General features: G+C 43.0%; 1 protein-coding gene across 3 annotated transcripts in view; it reads right to left on the bottom strand.

Annotated features, from left to right (window-relative positions):
• SHROOM3 (shroom family member 3) overlaps window positions 1-24,659 on the bottom strand; it is a 293,674-nt gene that overhangs the window by 20,328 nt on the left and 248,687 nt on the right. For all 3 annotated transcript variants that reach the window (XM_081059496.1, XM_081059497.1, XM_081059498.1), the window contains 4 exons: window positions 20,477-20,608; window positions 11,094-14,319; window positions 5,305-5,378; window positions 592-1,485 (listed from right to left, as the gene is read on the bottom strand). In XM_081059496.1, coding sequence (XP_080915622.1) covers window positions 592-1,485; window positions 5,305-5,378; window positions 11,094-14,319; window positions 20,477-20,608 — 4,326 coding nt within the window. The remainder of the gene's footprint in view (window positions 1-591; window positions 1,486-5,304; window positions 5,379-11,093; window positions 14,320-20,476; window positions 20,609-24,659) is intronic.

Raw genomic sequence — 24,659 nt, 5'->3', positions numbered from 1 at the left:
TTTGAGAGAGTAAGGCTTTCTCTAGGCTTGCTCTTGCATTCTTTCTCTCCATATATATATAAATAAAACACACACACGTGTGTATGTCTAGCATGGCCTATAACTAGGCAGGTAAACTTATTTAATTTGGGGCTCAGTATCAGGAGGCCCACTTAACACTCAGATAGAAGACATTCTCCAGTATCTATACATAATACAAATGATATTTTTCTCTTCTGTATGCTTTTCTCTTTTCCCTCATTCCCTCACTGATTCAGAACTTGGGCAGGGAAGAGGGATGCTATTTATCTGGACCCTTTGAACTTACCAGGTCCACAGAAGTGAACCACGCCTCTTGGTTTTGGCTCTCATTTTTCACTGCTGTCCCTCCCTGGTGGGCAGTGACGACTAGAATAACGACCACCCAAGGTAAACAAGTGAAACCACTCTGCCAGTTTCATGAGCTGAGCTTGTATAGAAAACCTCCACCTCAGGGCTCTCCTGTGGCCAAAGGAGGAGGGTCTGGGAAGCCTGGAGCATGAAAATCATAGTAGTGAGGGGAAACCTTTCCTCCACGACTAAAGGCTTGCCCTACCCAGTGTACCTGCTCACCTGGCACGGAGCTGCTTGTCATCCTCACTGTCCAGCTGTGCCTCACACAGAGCTTGGGGAGGAGGTGGAGGAAAGTCATCCCAGCTATTCACTGCGGTGTCTTGGTTTGGTGGAGGGGGTGGGGGTGGGGGTGGGGGAAGAGCTTCAAATGTGGGGCTGGAGGTGGCACTTGGGTGCAAGTCCTTCACGAACACTTCGTCATCGCAATCCTGCTGAGGTGGGGGGGACGCTTGCAGGACCGACTCGGATATTCGGAGGGAGATCCTCCCTGGAGTGTGTGGGACCCCAAGAGGCATGTCTGGGTCGGAAGTGCTGCTTGAATTTGGGAGACACTGCTGTTTTTTATAGTGCTTCAGGTTGGCAAACTCAGGCGACGAAGATTCCTCAGGGAGGCTGTCCTCTCTGACCGCGTGGGCCCACTTCACTCGAGGTTGGGGAGGCCGCTTCCTCATTCCTTCTTCTACCCCACGCTCTGGACTGTTGGACCCATGGCCTCTTGGGTTGGCAGGCTGGGCCAGGCTGTGACCACTGCTTTTGTGAGTCACTGCCGGGGTGTAGGGTGGAAGAGGCTGCTGCCCCGTCTGACTGTCCCTTCTGGTTGGCTGATCATTGGCAGCCTGAGAACAGTAGCTGGAGGGGACAGGGGAAGGGAGAGCTGAGCTGAGTGGGGTCAGTGGTACAGCCCTGGTGTCTGTGAGATGCCCTTGCATTCCTGTGGGCAGCGGCCTGGGGCAAGGCGTCCTGCTGGCCTGCCTCGGATGGTCCAGCAGTCCAGGACATTCGCTGGGACCTGAGGCACCAACTGCTTTGCAGCCCGATCCACCCCAACGAGGGCTGGGATGGTGTGTGAGCAACAGCATCTCTTCTCTGCCTCTTTCTGAACAACTAAGTGACCTGGAGCAGGATACAAACAACGAGTATTATAGCTCTGAAGAAAGGGGCAAACACTGAGCCCAAGGTTCGTTATACAGCTGGGAAAAGCAATTGATAGGGAGAAGGACCCCCAGAGTGCTGCACACTCTCAACCTCTGCCACCAGCTGCTCACACCAAGAACCAAGTTTAAATAAAATACCAGACAAGCAATGACTCCTACAGGTAAATGTCACACGGCGTTTGCTTTTACTAGTCATGTCTCACTACCCCCATCACCAAGGCTTCAGGATATATCCTGAGGACAGGCTTCAGGATATAAAAAGAAAGAAAAAGAGTAGGTACATTTCCTCAGCTCTTGATAGGACTACTTTGGGAACCAGCTCCAGAGTCTGGGGAAAAAGAAGGCTGCCTCATTCTGTCCCAGTGTGATCCCTGCAGGGGGAGGTCTGTTTGGAAAACATCTGTGTGGGCTGCTGAATCTGTAGGTTTTATTTACAACCTCCTTTTATTCTCCTAGTGTTCTCATTTCTTAAAATGGAATGTAAAAAGGAGGGGGAGAGTCTCACCTAAGGAGCTAATAAACAGTTACCTCTAGAGAAAGAGATTTGAATAATGAGCAAATAGGGTAAATGGTGATTTAAACAAATGTCCTCTATGTAGGCTTCAAGGAAAACGCCAACAATTTCCAATACTTCTGTTACTGTGTTCTACAGGGAAAAAAATAAAGAGAACAAAACAAAGAAAACAGGAGTCTGCAGTACTGCCTACCTGCCGTGCAAGAGTTAATGTGAGGATATAAGATATCCTCGGCAAAGCACCATTGTTTGTCAATTTCTGACTAGTACGCAAGTGAATCTGGAGAGCAGATGGCACTTTTCATTTTACAGATCCGAATTCTCAGGGAGTGTGGCTCAGGCCCAAGTCAGAGCCCCAGCACAAGCCTGCCATGAAATTGTCTAATGCAGGCAGGGAGATGACAGCATATGGAAGGGAAAGACTGCGAAGACCAAAGAGCTCTTCTTCTGTGGTTATACTTTTTTTCATTATAAATGCGGATGGTTGAATGAGGGGTCCATCTCTCCCTCAGATGCAACCTCTAGCCTACCCTCATGGATCCTTTTCATTTAGAGGTATTTTTTTGTTTGTTTGTTTTTTTAAACCAGGAACCTCTCAATATCTAGGATTGGCTACTGTGTACTTCTTGGTGGGTTCCCAATTTGATATACAAGAAACCCAGAAGCAAGAGATTAGCTGGGGGTGCTCTGTGTTCCCACGTTATTTATATTCATTTTGGCTTCCCTGGCACCAAACATAAAGTACCCTCTTAGTAAATGTCTGTTGAAATAACAATGCCTCTTCTGCCCAACTGTTCTTTAGACTGTAGAATATGGACTATTTTTAAACTTAACGTCTTCTAATAGGACATGGAATAAACTGGAATTTGATGTTTTAATGATTAATTTGAGTACCTTCATTTTCCTTACTCTATTTCTTGAGGCTTTTTAGGGAAGACATCAGTAAAACACACAATAAAATAGTATAGCACTTATCCTTTAAAGATCCAGTCCAATAAACCTTGATATGATGATTTTAGTTTATGTTTAATCTTCTTAGTTTACATAAACCATACTTAAATTGCATACTTTTGAAGGTAACATTTGAGTTAAATGCTTGCTTAGTTCGGTTGAGACTTCTCCTTGGTGATTGTTTTGTATTTCTTCAAGAACAAAGAATAGGGTAAAAAAGATTTTGTTTGAGTCTCTTTTTGTGAGAGGCAACTATCTGTTGGTGTATATGCAGGAATCCTAATATTCAAGAATAGTTTGAGAGCAATTAGTCTTGTTTTCCTTTCATAGCGTTCTTTTTAGGTGCTAAAAAACACATAACTTAAAATTTACTGCTCTAAACTTTTTAAATGTTCAGCTCAGTAATGTTAATTATATTCACATTGCTGTGAAACAGATCTCCAGAACTTTTTCGTCTTGTATATTTGAAACTTCAATTAAACAACAGCTCTTTTACCCCCTCCCCCAGCCCTTGTAACCACCATTTTACTTTCTGTTTCTATCAATTGAACGACTTTACATACCTCATATAAGTGGAATCATAGAGTATTTGTCTTTTTGCGACTGGCTTATTTCACTTAGTATAATGTCCTCAGTTCTTCCATGTGGCAGCATGTCAGGATTTCCTTCCTTTTTAAGGCTAAATAATATTCCACCGTATGTATATACCACATTTTGTTTATTCATCCATCAATAAACATTTGGGTTGTTTCTACTTCCTTGCTATGGAGAATAATACTGCTATAAACATGGGTATAAAAATATCTCTTCAAGACACTTTTTAATTCTTTTGGATAAATATACTTAGAAGTGGGCTTGCTGGGTCATATGGTAGATCTATTTTTAATTTTTTGAGAAACCTCCATACTGTTTCCTATTAGCAGTTGCACCATTTTGCAATTGCACCAACAGTGCACAAGTATTCCAATTCCTCCACATCCTCACTGACACTTGTCCTTTTATGGTGTTTGTTTTTTGTTTTGTTTTTTTGATACTAGCTATCTTAAGGATCCTAACAGGTGTAGGGTAGTATCTCATTGTAGTTTTGATTTGCACTTCCCTGATGATTAGTGATGTGGAACATCTTTTCATATGCTTGTTGGCCATTTGTGTATCATCTTTGGAGAAATGTCTATTCAAGTCCTTTTTGTAATCGAGCTGTTTGATTTTTTTGTGGCTGAATTTCGTTTTACCTTTGACTTCGTTTTACCGTTATCTTTGACTTTTGGCAGTGCTATAGTTCATTGTGAATTTTCCTTTGTCTCTAGCTTTTAATTAATGCATCCAAACTAACCAACGTCCTCGGCCTCACCTTTAATACTTGCTTTACTTTCGGCCCAGCTCCAGAAGCAAGAGCACGTAACTGTGGAATATTGCTCTTGGCAATAAGGGGTAACGTAATACTCACTTGCTGACCATGCTGGCTGCTTCTAAGTGGCAGTACTAGGTTGAGTTATTGACAAGGTGAATAAAGAAAAAGAGGGAAACAATGACTGAATGAAACATAAGAAAAATTAGGGAACTGGCTTGAAAAATATGGAAAGTAGTAGGAAGGGTTTAAACGTATTATCATTAGTAAATAGACTATAGTAGATAACCCTATGATGCCGCATTAAAACTACACACAAGCATGTGGTTCCGAGGAATGCTCTTTGGAATTTTCTACTTATTAAGCTCCATGTGAATAGTTCAAATATTGAAATTCTAAAAAATTGTCCATTAATTTTTCTATCTAGGAGAAATTATTTTGATGGTCAATTTTTAAAAAATGACTTTTCCTATTATTTTCGATCCTTAAGTGTCTAAAAATTATGATGTTGGAGCTTTATTTTTTTTACTTCAGGTGCTTGCTATGAGTTTGTCTCACTCTGTGAAGCTGTTCGTGAAACGCTCATTCTTCCCTGAGCACTTTAGTCACCAGACCTGATCCTTTGCTCACAGAACTGGAAGAGATCAGACACACACGAGAGGCCCCACGTGTGAGAACCACAGGATATGCTTTAGAAGAGCATATCCATGAACTAGCCTGATGTTAAACTTATTGGAAGTCACTGCTTCAACAGCACACATTCAAAACCTATTTTGAACTGGTCTAATTCTTAGAGAAAGTCATCGAAATAAAAAAAGTTCCCCACGGCCTAGACAAATGGAAAAGGCAGCTCGTGACCCTATGAAACATCATAATATCACATTTCAATTCCTTGTAGAGGAACCAAAACATTTAACTCCAGCAACATTCATAAGGCAGAGGGCATCAGAAATACACATACGTACCTGGATCCAGGACCAGCCAAGTGACATGCATCCTTCACAAGACCAAAGCCATTGTTTTCCCCCGAAAGCACATCCTTGAAACACAAGAAAGGCATAGCATTATTACTGACAAATTTACCAAGGAGATAGAGCCAGAAAGGAGCAAGAATAGTTACTGGAGGCCTACTATTTATTGCCAGGCACTCTGGCGGCACTCTTACATGCTATCCCATTTCATTCTCAAAGCCCCAGGAAGTTTGTTAACCCCACTGCACGGATGAGGAGATAGGCCCAAAGAGGGTAACTTTCCCAAGGTCACAGTTGGCAGAGCTAGGATTTGAATCTCAGTCTGTCTCACTAGGTGCCTCGCCTAACAAGGGCATTTTCTAAACAAGAGAAGTCTGATCATTATCTCCAAGGTTCAAAACAACTGCTATACAGTTGTTCAAAACGACTGCTATACTTGAAATACAACGATGCAAATTAATTCAAAGGGCCAAGTTTTTGAAACAGTAATTGGGAAATATGGGAGATGACAGGAAAAGGACAGTGTATAGAATTCAGCAAAAATCTCAAATGTTCTAGGTTATAATTTGAAAAGACATGAATCTGGCTTGTAATCAGGTTGAAATATGTTTTCTCTGGGGAAAACATCTCACCCACATGTAATATCAATATATCAGTGGTAGCCATTACTTGTTTTTGTTTTCAATAAGGGTAAATACCAGTTTCCTGAAAGGGTCATCGGTCAGTTTTTGATAGTGTAAGCTTCGGCCCATGTGAACAAGTACCTGAAGACAATGTTGCTATTGATGATAAAACATTTAACTGAATTATTTATAATACGATTCAGGTAGAAAAGAAAAATTAAATCCACACAGAATCCCTAAACTTAATTTCAGCAATGTGTTTCACTGTTTATTCTTTCCAAAGAGCTAATTGCTTCCCGCCCTCTTTTTTCACCCATCCCCCCGTCAGTGGGAAAGGTACTAATAAGCAATAAAAAGAGCCAAAGGTGGTAGTAGGTACAAAGATGAAAGAAACACTTGACTAATAGTAGTAAACATTTCTATTCCTTACTGGGCATTTATTGTGTGCCAGACACTCTCCTAAATTCTTTATATTCCTCAAATTATGTGCCTGGAGTGGTGTCAGGTACCTGACATTTCTTCAGTAATTTAACCTATAGTAATGGGGAGAGGGGAAGTAATTGCAGCTCAGAGAGGTTAAGTATCTTACCCACCCACAGTTAAGTAAGTGGAGGAACCAGGGTTCAAACCATGATCTCTTCAAAATCCAAGATCTTTCTTTGGAATCTTAACAAGTTGAGCGGTAACTGAGCTAGATGCAATCAGACTTCAGTGCTTTAAGGAAAAGGAATTTCATGTGTCTCTGATTTGCTCAAATATTACTATAGGGAAGACGAATTCCTGTTCTCTACGAAACCTTATGTCCTTCTAAAGTCTTTCCCCCACTCCACCCCGTCTGTTGACATGAATGTGTCCCTTTGCCAATAATTAATTAGAAAAGCTACTAGGTCCTCTTTAAGCTCCTAACCCAGTAACTTTTAAATACATTTTCCCATTCTGTTATTTCCTTTGAATTACAGTATAAGCTTAAGTTGACATTTATGTGAGTGTGTAAAATAAGTTAGACCCAGTAATAGGTTATTGAGAGAACTCGAAATCTTTTGTCAATCAAAATACCATTTGGAGAGAATGAAAATGCCTTCCCAACCTAGTAAAAGCCCAAGGAGGATAAATTCCTATTGTATTTACTTGCTTTGATAAGGCATATATTCACTCTCCAAGACTCGATTTTCTATAAAGTGATAAGAAGTATAAAGTACTTATTAAGGCAATTTAGGGAAAAGCAGTGACTATGGAAGGAATACCCCATAAAGAGTTACACCAACAGACATGTGTTAAATGCCAGTTTGTTTTTGTTAATTATCTCTGCCTTCTGATGACTGACTTACCAGTTTTTATTCTTCATTAGACTTAAGTCTATAAACCTAAAGCCTATGGAATCCCAGGCCTCACTCTTGCTTTGAGTTCTGAGTTAGACATCCTAATATCTTCTTAGCCAATGAAACATGAAGACAACAATATTCATCTACTTTGGAATATCCGTTTCAAGTATTTGCTAAGATGGATTAGAAATCCATTTGAAAAATTTTAAAATGCTACTTAAACGTAAATAACAGTAATGGATAAATGTTAAAGTGAAATCGATTCATTGGCTGAAGTTTTCAGAGATGTTTAACTCTCATCTCCTCTTCCCCCAGCCTTTTCTAATTCAAGGAGGCAGCGTGGTATACTGACTTGAAGACTCGAGTCAGACAGTATGGGCTCAAACTCTTGATCCCATTACCTTTGGCAAATTTCTCACCCTTTCTGTGCCTCAATTCCCTTATCTGTACTATAAAGATAACAATCCTATCTATTTCTTTGCATAGAGGTAAGGATTAATTTTATCCTTATAAAACACTTAGTGCCCTGATGGGTACTTAGTACACATTTGGTTATTAGTAGCTTTTTGTAACTTTACATTCTGTGTGGAAAGTTGGTTTGGTTATTTATCCCCAAGTGTGAGTAGAGTGCTTGATGAGAGATGCTAAAAATGATTTACAAGCTGCATTCTCCTGAATCAAGCCTACACCCGACATTGAGGATCCATGCATTGAGCAATTTCTTTAGCAATTAAATGTTTGTCTCACTATCACATGGTGACTGTGTTACATGTCAGAAACAAAGGTCTCTGAAAATACGAGAACCAGAGAAGCCTCTAACTCAGCATCTGGGGAAAAAAAATCCCTACCAAGAATCTTATTTCTCCACAGGTTTCTTTTTACAGTCTCTGCTATCTTTTAGGTCCATGCAATAAAGAAATATAAATGTCCATCCCTAAGGCAGAAATGTTTGAATATTTTTTTGCAGGGCCCAACTACTTTAAAAAGGTTAAGTTTTCCAAAGCCCCAGAGAAAGTAGAAAATAGACAAGAATTTGTCGTGTCCTTCAGCTCCATTACTAATATCCTTTTGTTCTGCAATTAACACCTTTCAAAAAATGAGGAACTACAGGAGAGGTACTGTTTCAGAGAGAACCACAGTATCTCTCCCTTAGGTACTGACTAAGGAAGCCTAGGCCTGCGGAGTATCTAAACAGCTCTCAGGCTACCGCTGGTGGCAGACTTCTGCAGACATTATTTCAGGCCCAAGAATGATCAGTTTTTATGAACAGGAGAATTGATTTCCATGCTGACCTTGTTTTGGAGGTAGAAACCGGCCTCGATCGTGGACTTTTGACAAGGAGCTGAATCCTTGTCCAAACTTGTAAAATCCTGCTCTTATTAGCATCTGACTAGCTAGAGCAAGTAGCATGTGTTCAGGATGCCATGGACTGAGCCAGCATCCGAAACAGACTCCATATTTTGGGTTTAACTTGGGAAGACGGTCTCTACACAGTCATATAACTTCACCAAGTTCTCTAAAGCTGGGATGAGAAAACTTCTCACTTAACGCCTTCACCAAAGCTTAAGGATAATGGTAAAGCTCCCGGAATTTTTTTCAAATAAAACAATATATACTATCTCGAAATAACCGCAATAATTATGTGGGAAGAATAGTTTTATTTTTAATTAGTTCTGCAAATAAGGGAGATGGCCGTATAAAGATGGATCAGACATGGCCACGGACCAGATGTCGGCAGGCACAGTCTAGTGGCTGGGTGGGGGGATGGAAGAAGGAAGCTCAGGAACACGACCGTGGCACAATTCCAATCTGGGAGATGGTAACCTATTTTCAGAATTTGTAGGAGCAAAGCAGCACAGATAAAAGATTTTATTTTGAAATTTATTCCCCTCCGGTGTCATATTCCCCAAATTAAAAAATATCCAAATATGCTACTCTTTATTGAAGAGGGTGCCTAAATAATGTTCTTTATCTAGTTGTCTCTCCAAAATGTTTTTCAAATAATATAAAGTATTTCATTGGGTTTGGAGGAATCTACACCTATGTTTTAGCTCTATTTCCCAATGTACCAGGCTTGAGAAAGATTTTGAGGGGGGAAAGCAAAATAACATTCATATCCAACAGATTGATTCCCCCAAAGAGAATAATGACATCTAGTGGGGAATAATAAAACAGAAGATGATTCAGTTTTCACCTAAACATTTTCCATTTTGTTTAGAACATGGGCAGTGAAATGAAGAAAATGTGTTTTGCTATGCACTAGACTGAAGTCCAAACTAGCTGAAATTGTATGTTACACATATGGAGTTAAAAAGTGTTTTAGTGGTAGAATAAGGAGTAGAAATTATCTCTGTTCTTCGGAGGGGAAGAAAATAGCTACTGAAGTCTTATGGAGGATTGCCTCTATATTTTTGTGGGTTTACTGGAGAGAATATTCCCGAACAGGAAGTATCTAGAAAGGCACAGCATTTACTCTTGAGAGGCTGTGTGTATGTGTGTTTCAGAAGCAGTGGCTGCAAACAAACTTCTCAGGCAGTCATGACTGAATCTTTCTTTGTCTGAAGCTATTTTCTCCCACTGCTGCCTCCCACGCACAACCCCCAATCCTTTAGTCAACATCCTGCCTATCCATTACAGCCTGCTTCAAATCCCATCTCCTTCAAGAGAAGCGCTCTGAGATCACCTCAGTTAGAATGAATCACTTTCCCTCCCACAGCATATTTTTTATCACCAGTTGTGTCAATTATTTATATTTAAGTTTATATTCCTTGCTCAGTTGTGAACTCCAGAAAGGCATGAGCCATATTTTCCTTTGTGTTTCCTTCAACCCTGTAAGATAGTGTTTTCCATACTACATATGCTCTATAAACGCTTACTGAACGACAGACTTCTGTGCCAGGAAAAACAGAATTTGAGAAGGGGCGATGGAAGGGTGGTCTCTCCTGTGCTAACCTATATGTGAGTTCCTATTATCTTCTTATGTGGGACGAGAACCATGAGGGAGGCTATTGATCTGCAGTGGAATGCGGGGTTTGGGGGATGGGCTAAGAATCAGGGAACTGAACAGACTCCTGGGAGTCAAGTGCTCAGATTCTATTCCAGTTCTGCCTGAAATTTCCTGTGGAAATACTTCATAATTGTTGCACAGTTTGGAGCTTTTATTAGAAAATAAGAGTTTGAATGTCTGTAATTCTCCTTTCTCACCAGGATAGTGCACAGAAAGAGCTCAGGTGGGAGTTGGAGAGACATGGGTTTGATATGGATAGTATACTCTACTGCATAGGACTATTGCGAGGATTAATGAGATAATAAATGTAAAGCATACTTAGCTGAGGGCCTGGGACTCAATAACCTTTCAAAGTCAACAATTCTACCTATTTTGTAAATGCAGAAGTCCAGTAGAAACAGAGAGATAATAAAGCTAAAATATTTAAAACTCTGACATATAGCCTCTGTTCCTTGAATTAAAAAACAAAAAAAGAACAAAGGATAACCCCTAACTTTTCCTAACTACGCATTCTTGCACTGAGAGGTGACTTCCTAAACTGAAATTATTATGTGATATGTATATATTACATATGTAGACATATACACATACATAGATATTTATATAAGATGCATGTATTGTATCTCTTTTAAGACAGCTACACCACTATATAAATATATCTTTATGTCTGTAAGGATATCAGATAGGGGCACAGAAAGAAATCACCTCTTCAAAACCAATGCAATCTTTTGCACGTGAAAGGACAACTGAGGCGGGAAGAAGGGGTCAGGGGAGTTGCACTAAACTTCCGGAACCCAAGGGGCAGGCCTAGGACATGCTGGCTGCACCTACCTGGTGCTTTTTGTCTGCGGTGGGAGATGACCGTGACCGCACGTGGACAGGAACAGCCAAGAAATCCGAGCGCTCCAGCAGGTCCTCGGCGGACATGGACTTCCCAGCCCTTCCGGCTGCAGCCCCGAACGAAGAGGGCTCCCCAGGGGCCCTGTCCGCTCTCTGGGCGCCCTTTGTTCCACCGTGGTGAGCCCCACTGAGCAGCTCCCGCTGGGCCTGCTCCCCACGTCGCCTTTCCCCAAGGAGGCGGCCACCGGCAAAGGAGCTGCTGCGATCTCTGCTGCGATCTCGGGACCCCCGCGTGGGCTCCCCACTGCCCCCCGCCACGGGCAGGAGGGCAGCCTCCCTGCAGGGCTGCAGGCTGGGATCCCGCAGCGAGCAGAGGCTGGAGGCGGAGGTGAGAGCCGGGCCTTCGGGTGGTGCGGGGCTGGGCTGCGGGAAGGTGCTGTGGGCGCGCTCCCGCAGCGGCCCGGGCTCCTGGACGCCGCCCCCTGCGGCCGAAGCAGGCCGCTTGCCAGTCTTGCGCTGAATGTAGTCGGCCAGGGCGCTCTGCTGGAACTGCTTCAGCTCCGGCCCCGACAGGCTCAGCGTGGAGCAGGCCTTGCCATCACGCTCGAACAGGCGGCGCCGGTCGGCCACCGTGCTCTCCGGGAAACGCAGCCCCTTCCTCTGCGGGCCCAGGGGCGCTGGCTCGGCCTCCTCCGACACTCCTACCTCGTTCATCTTCTCGGGCTCCGAGTAGGAGCGCTTCTTCTGCTCGGGGGTCAGGCGTCGGCGGGGCCCCCTCCGGGCAGCTGGGGTCGCAGGCTGGGCTGCACCGCCCTCAGCGGGGGTCACGCTGTGCCGCTCCCGTGGGACGTGCGGGGAGGTGGAAGCCAGGGCCTCTGGACTCCGCAGTCCCACGTGGGCAGAGGCTGGTCGTGGCCGCCAGGGCCTGGAAGTCCCGGCCGCCCCCGGCTCGAGGTCCCGGCGTCGGAAGGAGGTGGCCCCCAGGACGCGGGACTGCGCGTCCTTGATGCTGTTCCGATAGGAGCGGCTGAACGGGGCGTCCAGCACTGGTGACTCCGGCGTGCGAGGCCTGCTGTCCCGCCACGAGGCCTCCCCGTCAGCCTCGCTGAAGAGCTGAAAGGTGCTCTGGCTGCGGAGCAGGCGAGTGTCCCGTCTTGGGGGCTCACTACCTCGGGGTGAGGGGCCTTGGCTGCCCTCGGCGCCCCGCCTCAGCTGTTGACCACAGATCTGCCAAGAAACCTCTTCCAACTTTGGCTCCCCGTTTTTGAAATGCTGCTCCCCACTGCCTGGAGGTTCAGTGGATTCGGAAAAACGGATGTTGGCTTTTGTCTCCTCTAAGTCATTCCCGGAAGTATGGGAAGTTGGGACCATCCTGTTGGGCCTGTAGTTATAGCCATAAATGGAGCTACCCATACTTGGGGGTCTCTGGCGCCCTTGCTCTCTCTGCTCGATCTTGGAAACCTTCTCCAGCACGGAGCAGTGGGGTTTTCCATACTGCAAGCCCTGCAGAGCTGAGGCACTGCTGGAGCTGAGCCTCCTCCGGCCCAGACTGGATGTCTGCTGGTGGGGTGGGGAGGACTGCTCTTCATACCTTGAGTCTAAACTGTGGAAAGAGGCCAAGGCACTGGTTCTCCCCTCTGGCCTTGGATAGGAAACCGGCCTGTCCAGATGGCTCCTGTGATCAGGAACAGCTTTCCTTCCAGAGTCCTCTGCGGTGGTGTTAACTACACAGGTGGGCCGGCCATCCAGGGCTCCCCCTCCTGACTCCAGGCTGCTTTGCCTTCTTAGACTCTCAGGAATGTTCTGGAGAGAGGAAAAGGCTGACTTGGTCTTGCCAAAGTTGCTTGATGGGCTCTGGCTTAGGCCCTCTCTCTCCAGCCTCTGCTGGAAGTTGGCATTATGGTCTCCTTGGAAATCACTCTCCCAGGCCTCTGAGGGCCGGGAAGATCTCTTGTCTTCACTCACTTGCCAGGCCTGAGCCTGAGGGGATTGGAGGCTGTGGTAATTAGAAGATGCTTTGTTGCTGTGGGTGCTCTTTCTCTCGTTGGGATGTGGGCTGTTGCCTTGGAGAGGTATGAGATGCCTCTTCAGGGAGGTATCCTCCTCATTTTCAGGCACTGACGGGAAATGGACTTTGTAGGGGACACATTTGGCTGAAGTTTCAAGTTTCCTCTCTACTGAGGATAATGAGTCAAGTTCTAGGGGTTGGTAGAAGGCAAACCCAGGCCTGCTAGATCCATTTTGATTTCCATTCTCATCAAGGGTAGCCACCTTGTCACAGGTTCCCTGAGGAGTCGGATAGCCACTCTCCTTGGCCAGTGCAGGATAGAGCATGCCATTACTACTCGCGGAGGGCTGGGGCACCTGGGCAAAGTGTGGCTCCAGGGAAGGTACCGGGTAGATGCCCGTCGGTAGCAAAGGTTGGCCAGGCTGGGCCTTCTGGGTGTAATTATGCTTGGGCTTCAATGGGGGGCTGCTCTCTGGACTCTTCTCCAGCACAGTATGCAGCTGTTCCTCTATGAAAGGAGTTTTCAGGGAGCTGGAAGAGTTTGCTTGAGGCCGGCAGAACCTTTTCTGATCAAGGCTAGACCAAGAGCTAGGCCGTTCTCGGTGCCGAAAGGCTGCATAACTGTCACTCCGAGCTGGGGGCAGGGGTGCGCCCACTTTAGGAGGCAAGTTGTCAGTGGCAGCCTCCAAGGAACTAGGGCACTGCTGGCTCCAGGATGGGGGTGGTGCTCCCTTGCCCCGAGGAACATTATGCCATTTATCATAGCCCTGACCGTCTTCTGAGGCTCGGGCCTCCCTACCTTGGAGAAGCAGGGCTGAAGAGTTCACCTCATACTCTGCTGAGACTCCCCTCCGGGGATCATAGACTGTCTTGACATAGCGAATGTCTGCCTGCCTCATTCCTTCTAGGAGGCCACCTCGAGCAGAAGTGGTGTCCATGGAGCCTGAACGCTCCCGGCCTGAGATGCCAGGGGGTGGATACTCTAGGATGCTAGAACTGGTGGAGAAGGAGCTGTAAGCCGAATCTCTCTTGTTATGGAGGTGGCTGAGCTGGTCAATGCTGCTGGTGGACTTGGCAGGGGAAAGAAGATGGCAGGGTGGGTATCCCCCACTGGGCTCCAGGCTCTCCATGCTCCCCTGGGAGCTACACTGGTCAGGGCTCCGCCTCAGATAAGCATGGTCATAGTTGGAGAGGTCACTTGTAGAAGAGCTGGAAGAAAGGGAGACAAAGCAGCATCAGTGAGCTGTTATCATTTAGTAGGCTTAGGCACAGGACCCAGCTTATAAATGTACTCTTGGGCAAGATGTTTGGTTTTTGGAATGGTGGGTGAAAGGGCCATATATGGGCCTTGCTCCGTCTCCCTGTGTGTCATCACTAGGAGTAATTGCCCAATACTGTAACGTACGTGCCTCTAATTAATCACCCAGACTTGTAAGGGGAGAAGTGGGGAGCACGGAGGAAGCCATGTGGCCTTTGGACACAGGCAGCACATTGATTTGATTTGCTGGGTGCTGGAAATGACTTCATGTGCCAAGAAATGCGAAAGGTGGGGAAGGAAAGAAGAGGGCTAGAGGAGGAAGAGTGATTGACCTGAAATTTTGTGTCTCTCGGGGCTGTTTGTGGGATGAAGGAGAAAAGCTTACGCACATGAATGGCTGAGGGAGACTGTGTGCACATGTATATGTTTTTAGTTAATATCTTTCCTTTTTATGGAATTGAAGGCCTTACACCCTGGCAATTTTCCTGGAATCTCCACAGTACTAGAGACAATTTGTTTGTGGTGAGAAAGCTAAACACAAAGCTGAATGAGAGAAATCGAGAGAAATTAGTCAGAAAAAGCTGATGAGAGAAGGAAGATGAGGGAAGTTTCGTAAGTCTCAATCATGGGAGTCCACCACCTATGGATGACCTCTCAAAGCCTAAGAACAGCCTCCTTCATACACTTAGGAGGTAAGACCTTTTCATTTAAAATCTCCTCCAGGTGGTTTGCAGAGCCTAGCTGGGGGAGGGGGGAATGACTCTCGGTGCCAAAAGGCTGCCTAACTGTCACTCCGAGCTGGGGGCAGGGGTGCTGGCACTACACACCCTAGAAAGTTGCCTCAAAACAAAATTACTTATAATTAACTTTAATTATAAACTCAAAATATATTTCACCTAGCATGTTGGGAGAGGGAGGGCATAAAGGAAGGAGTAAGTGATCCAAAAATCAAACAGCAGTCTCCATAGTTCAAATGTTTGTGACTCACTCTTCTCTTAAGAAGGGTAAATCACTAAGAGTTCTTGCCTAACATTTTCCATGAATAGGCGTTTAAGCACTATTAAAATTCACAGAGCTATTATTATATTTCTAGATCTCATGTAAATAAATATGGTGTCTTATTGGCTGAGTATGTGATGATGCTTTATGCCTGAACTATTTCCAGAGTATATGGCAAGAGACTATAAGGACCATATTCTGGGTCAGAAGTTCAGAAGCTGGAATTCGAGGGAAAGAAGACTACATTTTTGGCAATGAATCTCAAGAATGTAACTTTTCTTTACCAGAGAAAGTCAACCTACTGAATGGAGTATCCTGCTTTGGGAGGGACTGGTATAAAGTCAAGGGAGAAAGGAAGGGCATGGCTTCTGAGCCAGCCAGATGAGTGAAATCAGCCCTGGCATTCATGGTATGGCATATGTCACTGCTAGATTTTACCACCACCATCACCACCACCACCACCACCACCACCACCACCACCACCACCACCATCACTTCCCTGTTCCTCTCTAAATGAAGAGGTTGTGTTAAAAATGCACGTGACATAGTTCAGTTGAGGATAATCCCATATAAACCACTTATGCTTCCCTGTATCTCCTCTAACAAAAAATTCAGAGCGAATACACTGAGGGGAAATGGAAGCAGTAGATCCCATCACTGCTGTTTCACTCACCAGTTCCCTGTAGGTGGTAGACACTATTTAATCTTCCTCCCAACTGCTGAGAATTTTAGCAGTCTTTCACTGAGAGGATAATTCAAATCTAACTTAGGAACACACCGAAAAATAAAAGTGAATAAACTGATGGGCTACCTGAAACATTCACTTGAGTGGGAGGAAATGTGATCAGTAACATATCTCAAAATACATCTGGTATTAAGAAACATGAAATCTAGAGATACATAATCTCTAGGCAGAAAGAGCAAAGGTAGGGTTCCATCTTGCAACTAAAGGAAACTTCACCTTCCAAGTCGCAGGTGGAAACAAATCACATGAGGACTGTGACATGCTCTTCCCTGTTATTCAGGGTGGCCCCTCACCCTTCAGAACTCCCATTCCCAAGGTAATTAGGGAATATGACCAAGTGACATGCCTTGCCATTGAGTGCCCTGACATCACCCTCTAGGAACAAGTGCTTCCACCACTTTCTGGAAGTAATCATTTTGATTCCAGTTGCCATTCTTGCTTTCAAAATGGAGCTCTTATTGGGGGGCAAGAAGAACTTGGAATGAAGATCTTCAGTCCCACACAGAGACAGCCTTACGTTCAAGATGAGTGTGTCAGGTGTGCCAAAGTTCTGACTGTGGTCTGGCTATCTTCTCCAACCTTATTTCCTATTGTTCTCCTTGCTCAGAACACTCCAGCATAATGGCCTCCTTACTGTAACTCAGACCTATGAACTAGATCCCCATGTCGGGGTCTCAGGGCCTTTGTACTCACTGTTCCCACCACACAGACTGCTCTTCATCTGAATCCTCCCTTCCATTATTCAAGTCTCCGCATCCGAGAAGACTTCCTGGAACTCACTATCTAAAAAGCGCTTCTTCTCTCCTCACTCCCTACCTGTTACTCTGCTTTATTTTCTTCATAGCACTTACCACTACTTGACATTACATCATATCCCTTTGGTTATATAAAAGAGACTTCAATTGTATCTATAATGTTTAAGATCTGAAGCAAATGTGACAAAAGGATTGTGAATCCTGTGGTGGATACATACATTTTTATAATATCACTCTACTTTGGGTGCTTGAAAGTATTTTCTAAATACTTAAAACATAGCAAAGAACACAAAACAAGAGCATGAAAACACTTCCCAAAGGGTGCTTACAGAAGATCAATTCCTTAGATGATCAAATGTTGGGAAAATACTGGGCTGAATAAGTTAAACAATTTTAATTACTGCAAAACTTCTGAGTCTTTAATAAACTACTGCTCATGTGATGTTCTGAAAGGAAAATATATTAAGCAGTATTTTCTAAACTTATTTGACCCTAGAAACATTTCTTAAAGTACAGTTGGTATACAATATTATATTATTTTCAAGTATACAATATAATGATTTGAGACTTATACACCTTACAATGTGATTACCACAATAGTCTAGTCACCATGGACAGTATTATTAACTATACTCCCCGTTATCTTTTTCACCCGTCTCCTCATCCCCCTCCCCTCTGGCGACCATCAGTTTGGTCTCTGTTTCTATAAGTCTGTTTTTGTTTGTTTGTTTTTCAGATTCCACATATAAATGAAACCACATGGTATTTGTTTTTCTCTGTGTGATTTATTTCACTTAGCACATACCTTCTAGTGACCCTAGAAACTTTTTTCCAAGGAGCAACTAATGGATTGTTATTCCATGGAACACTCCTTGGGAAACAAATATTACTGGCTGGAGGCTTATGTCTTATTTAGCCCTGTGCTCTCAATAACTAGAAATCATCTGAGACACAGTAGATACTCAATACGTATTTGTTGAATGAATGAATCAATGAATAAGTACTGGTACTTGAGTATTTTGATACTGTTAATTCATCCTTTTATGAGGGGGGCCAGACTACATGACTTTTTAAGATCTTCCTAAAGTTCTCTAATACTTTAGAACCATTGTGTGAGATTTCTGTAGGACAGCAAAAATACAGTGACATGAGTCTGACAGAAAGCAGCTGAAATACAATTTGTGAAATTCCAGATTCCAACCAGCTTTCAGAGTTAAAATTACGTCTTTAGTCTCTTTGTATTAATATTTCTCTCCCTCTCTAGACTCCTGCCCCTGCCGTTCCCCCTCCCTCGACCTCCCTCAATCTCCTGCTTCTTAATGAGAAACAGATGTATAAATTTAGGACTTGGATTGGGTTTCTGGAACTAAAGAAAAGCTGACAGAGTGGTGCCGACCCATTGGCTTGGCACACTGGACCACTAGGTGCCACTATGCTCCTTAGAAATGCACCCAGAGTGTTTCTCCATCTGTAGCTGCCAAAGTCAGACCCTCTGAGCAGCATTCAGAGGTGGGGGGAAGCCCTCTGCCAGAGCCCGAGGCATGGAACGAACATGGAGTAAACACAATCGTAGATGATTTATCATGGAATGAACATGGAATAAACACAGATCATAGATGATTTATCCCGGAGTAGAAGAGAATCCAAATGTCTGTTGCATTTTGGGTAATCTGAGTTTTCCTTTCTCCCTTTGTACCCCTATAGTCATTGTGTCAGGGGGAGCTATTCTGAAGCTTGAGTAAAGGGGCAGGATGGTGGATAGAGTACAAAGGCAGAGCCACTTGCCTACACCACTCTGGAGGTTGGGAAGGGAAGGAGGAAATAGGAGGTGGAAAAGTGCAACCTTCAGAATACTGTACTTCTGATGCCAACTCCACCGTTCTCTTGAGGCCTCTTGGAGCTCACCATAGTTACTGCAAGCAGCTATTAGCACTGATGCAGTAGTCCCATTTCTGCCTTTAGGCAGGCATGTGTTTTTTTTTCTTTTTTTAATTAGATTTATTGGGGTGACAATTGTTAGTAAATTTACATAGATTTCAGGTGTACAATTCTGTATTCTATCATCTATAAATCCCATTGTGTGCTCACCACCCGGAGTCAGTTCTCCTTCCATCACCATATATTTGATCCCCCTTACCCTCATCACCCACGCCCCACCCCCTTAAGGCATGGTTTTTTTAGGTCCCAGTACAACTTCAGATTTAGGGCTTCCTCAGGTTAGGAGCCTCCAAAGGGCCCCACCGTTTAGGGACACTCTGTTAGTATGCACGTGCATTTTATAAGTGTGTGCTGGTTTATGCCATTAACCTTGAAGTTCATTACCAGATTTCACTGTGCCTCTGATAAGGCTTCAGCCTAATTATTATAATTAGTTGTCATAATTATTGAGTGCTTACTATGTTACTGCTCTAGATGTTTTACGTGTTATTTTGTTTAATCCTCACTATGACCCAATGAGATATATATTATTAATTTCACTTTACAGACAAAGAAATCAAGATCAAAGAAGTTCAATGATTTGGCTCAGGCTTGGGCAGGAGGTGGTGAAGTTGAGATTTAAACCGATGTCTGTCTTAAAAGCCCAAGTACCCTTCCATTATACGGCCCTTCCTTCACACTGTTAGGCCCCCCACATCTAACCTTGTAAAGGCCTCAACACCTCCATGCCCAGTAAGCAAAAGCTGTGTGCCTGCTTAGGGGGTAGGGGCTGCTAGGGGACCTGTTCTCTGAGCAGATGGCTCAGATGGTGAGAATGAATTCTTTTAGGGTTATTGGGAGGGACATGGGCAAGGGAGACGAGTGTCTGTATTAAGGAGGGTAAGCAAGAAATGATCTCTTCCTGTCCTGAAGCCTACCCTACTATGTTGGGAGCTGTGTCCACCAGGGAGAGGTCTAGAATTTGGCCCTCGATTTAACCAGACACGAGTGTTGAGGGTTCTGAGCCCTGACCTTACTACATGCATAGCCATCATCCGTTAGCTCCAGAAGTCATCCTCCCCCCCCCCACCTCCTACATCAGCACTTGCATGTCACTTATACACAAGACTCTCCCACCTCCCTACCAGTATCCTTATCCAAGCCCTTCCAAAAAGTGGTAAGTAACAGTCTCACTCTCTGGGATCAGCAGATGGATTCCAAGAGGGTTCCAAGTCTGTATAAAGTATAGGGGAGTCCTAACTTAGTTTTTTTTTTTTTTTTTAGTATGGCTAGGTGATCAGGTTTGGCTCCCTTTCCCCAGTCCCTCTCATATTTGACTAAAGCGGAAAGGACATTAAGTATTGGGGGAAGTTTGTCAATGTTTCTATTAATAGTATAGTGTTATAATGTATAATTGAGAAATGTCTGAGAATCAGTAGACCCAATAAATATCTCAAGTCACTACCCAGTGCTCTAAATAAATCTGTACTCCCTTCATGCCAATCTAGCCTAGGATGTGGAGGTGATTCGTATACATGTTAGGAATTTTAAGATGAGGAAGGTAGTAGGTAGAGAGATTTAATACTTGGGGTGAATGGAAGAACGTGTCCTCAAAACAGAAGAAAATGTTCTTTTCTGGGAACAAGACATTTGAAGGAGAGAAACCCCTTGGTATCAGCTCTGGCCACTTACCTGGAATGGTAGCTTTGGGGCCAAGGGGTGCTAATCGTGCCCTGAGATATTTGCATCATGCTGGTATCGGGTTGGTTCTCCCCAAACTTGGTTGAATGCCACGAGTGAGGTCGTCCTGCAGGTTCACTGCGCCTGGGGAGACAGGACAGGGACCCTCCACGTTAGCAGCAGTCTCAGCTGAGTCTCTTCAAACCAAATGTGATGTGTGTATTTGGAAGCAAGCTGCTAGATCCTCAGAGATCCAAAACAATCAAATCAATACTGGAAAGTAGATTGTACTGCTTATTCTCTTACTAACCATTGTTATTCTCTGCTTTATTAATATTTTTATTTTCCTTTTCATTTTGACAATTTCAAACTAATAGAAAAATGTAGCAAACTTAGTATAAAGAATTCCCACATAAACCTTAGTGCACTTCACTGTTGGTGAGGATGCAAACTGGTGCAGCCATTATGGAAAACAGTCTGGAGGTTCCTCACAAAATTAAAAACAGAACTAACTTATGACCCAGCAATCCCACTTCTGGGTATATATCCAAAGAAATTGAAATCAGGATCTCAGAGAGATATCTGCACCCCCAAATTCATTGCTGCATTACTCACCATGGCCAAGATATAGAAACAACCTAAGTGCTTGTCAACGGATAAATGGATTAAAAACAAACAAAAGAAACAAAAATGTGGCATATATATTCAATGCATTATTATTATTATTCAGCCATGAGAAAGAAGGAAATCCTGCCATTTACAACAACTTGAATGGACCTTGAGTGCATTATAAAAAGTGAAATAAGCCAGCTAGAGAAAGACAAGTACTGTATGATATCACATATTTGGAATCTAAAAAAAGACAAATTCAGAAAAACAGAGTAGAGTGGTGGTTACCAGGTGTTTCAGGGGTGGGGAAAACAGGGAGATTTTGGTCAAAGGGTACAAACTTCAAGTTAAAAGATGAAAAAGTTTGAGGATCTAATGTGTGGTAATTATAGCTAATACTGCATCATATATTTGAAAGTTGCTGAGAATAGATCTTAAATGTTCTCACCACAAAGAAGAAATGGTACCTATGTGAAAGGATGGCGGTGGTAGCTAACCCCATGGGGGTAATTAATCATTTCACAATTTATAAATGCATCAAATCAACATGTTGTAAATTGGTAGTCACCAAACAGTCACGGGGAGGTGAAATACAGCAGGAGGACTACAGTCAATAACGTAAAAACTATGTACGGTGTCAGGTGGGTACTGGACTTATCAGGGGGATCACTTCTTAAAGTATATAAATGCCTCACCACTATGCTGTACACCTGAAACTAATATAAAATAATATTGAATGTCAACGATAATTAAAAATACATATATATAGTCATGAGATAGAAAGTACAGCATAGGGAATATAGTCAATGGTACTGCAATAGCCATGTATAGTGTCAGATGGGTTGTAGACATATTGAGGTTATCACTGTGAGGGGTGTAAATGTCTAATCATTATGTTTTTTGTATACCTGAAACTAAGAATAAAAAAGAAAACAAAATCAACACGTTGTACACCTCAAACTTGCACACTGTTATGTATCAATTATATCTCAATAAAGCTGGAAAAAAGAGAATTCCCACCTAACCTTCCCCTAGATTTCCTACATGTTAATATTATGCTTTATTAATTTAAAACATACCGAGTTGCCCTGGTCTTTCTTAGCGTCAGCTTACCAATATATAAAAAAGGGAAGAATATACATAAAAACATAAAATATTTTATATATATTATGTATACATATAAATATATATACATTATATATAATTTTATATTATATATAAAATATAAAAAGGAATATATATATAAAAATATAAAAATATTTACTTAATTATAAATAATTCCTTCCCACCTTCCAAGGAACTTTGTGTGGATATATGGTGAAAAGCTTTCTGGGGATTCTGAAGTCTTCTGTCATACTGGATAAATATTATTTTAAAAAAACTTTTTGAAAAGGATTTTGTATTTATTTATTTTGAAATTCAATCTTATGTTAGTTTCAGGTGTACGGCATACTGATTAGACATTTATCTAATTTATGCAGTTAACCCCCCATTAGTTGAGTGCCCACCTACCTAGCACTGTAGATAGTTGTTACAACATTTTTGATTATATTCCCTATGCTGTACTTGACATCCCCATGAATATTTTGTAACTACCAATTTGTATTTCTTAATCCCTTCACCTTTTTCACCCAGCTTCCCAACGGGCAACCATCAGTTTGTTCTCTATCTATGAGTGTTTCTGTTTTGTTTGTTCATTTATTTTGTTCTTTAGATTCCATATATAAGTGAGATCATATGGTATTTGTTTTTCTAAGTCTGACTTATTTTACTTAGCATAATACCCTCTAAGTCCATCCATGCTGTCTCACAAATGCTATTATTTTAATTTCTTGGTAAAAATTACACGAATATCAGCAGCTATCCCAGTAGTAACACCACTCTAAGCTACACAGTATAAACAACAAGACAGTTTCTTATTTTGCAAGTCAATGACTTCAACTTTTACATATTCTGTCCTTCTATCACAAAGAACTGACAGAGCCAAAGGGAAAAAAAGTGGGTGTCCTTCCCACTGAATACTGAAGAAGGAATTTGGTTAAGGAGGATTTACGCTGCTATAGAAGATCAGAGTCAGGAGACAGTGGCTGTGCTTTATTTTTGGCAAAACAGTGAGGTGAGCTATCAAACATTTCATGCTGAAAACTTCTGAACTGTGAGACTGTAGGGAAATTTTTCTGCAGTTTAGAAACACTTTTCTGAAATCCAGGAATCCATTTGATATGTTGAAGAAAAGCTGTAAGTACACCTACCTATTCCTTTTTTATGAAAAAAATAATAAATTGGCTTTTGTAATAAAAATGAAAAATGATTTCCCTGATGCCAGTACAATTTCAAGTGTTAAGTATATCAGAATCATGGATGTCAGGAGACCTGGGCACTCACCCTAACTCTGTTACTAGCTTGCTGTGTGTCCCTGCGTAAGTCACTTCCCCTTCATAAGACTTTATTCAGCTAAAAAAATGAAGACGTTAATCAAAGAGGCTGGAGAAACCTCATTTTAACCTGAAATAACTTTTAAGATGTATAAGAGAGACAGTGAAGCACTTGCCAAGAGAGATAACGATTTCAAAAAAATACATATATTCCAACTCTCTGAAGAGAGGTTATGAGGCTAGGAAAATTGTCTTCTGTGATGCAAGGGATATAAAAAGCTTCTCAGCAGTCAGTCAAAAAATATTTATTGAACTGAAGGAGCCTGTAGTCTTAACCACTCTGAGTTCCTCATCAGGAAAAGGCCGATGATAACAGAACCTATTTATAACAGTTTTGTGAGATTAAAATATGAGATAATATACATGGCACATAGTAAGAGCTCAATAAATGTTGAGTGTAATTATCCTCAGTCATTCATTATTAACGAACTGATAAAGTCTAGGGAGGCTAGGGAGACCTAAACTACAGGACAGAAAGGGGAGAAAGAAGCTGAGTGAATGGTGGAGGAAGTGAATGGGCAGGAATTATCGATGGTGAGGCACCACCTAGCTCTGAGCTCCCCGGTAAGGTCCTGAGAGTACATAATCATGGCAGAGGCTGGTCTGAGATTTACCGTGGTCACAGCCTGAAGGACCTTGGCCACACTGGTGAGGCAGGGAGCTGTTAGGTAGTGGCTGTGACCTCTAGTCAGAGACGTAAACACAAGCCAAGAGGGAATAGACCTTGCCCACCTGGAAACTAGGAAAGAACTAAAGGAAGTAGTAGCACAGAGGAAGTAGTAGCACAGCCTTGGGCTACCGAGAGGAAGTAGGATACCAAATAAAGAGACCAGCAACAAAAGCCAATACATTACAATTTGTCTGGCTCCTTGCCCCTGTATCTTTCTAATCCTCATCACACGTTCCAGGTAACCCATACCTGAGTTAATTCAACTTTGGAGCAGTGCTGAACCCTCCAAAGTTGAATTAACCCCTTCCTCAGAAAGGGAATCAGGGAACTCCAGGTTCATGGTTCAGTGTCTTAAAAGTTTGGCATTCTTGCTGTAAGCCCCATTCTGACCGTGGGAGCCAGTTCCCCAGAAACTAGATTCTTCAACCAGTTCCTCAAAGCTGGCCACCTCCCTTGAACGCGACTTCCTCACTGACTTAGA

This window comes from Rhinolophus hipposideros (assembly GCF_964194185.1).
Source record: "Rhinolophus hipposideros genome assembly, chromosome: 1".
Taxonomy (NCBI): Eukaryota; Metazoa; Chordata; class Mammalia; order Chiroptera; family Rhinolophidae; genus Rhinolophus; species Rhinolophus hipposideros.
This window is presented reverse-complemented; position numbering and strand designations above follow the sequence as displayed.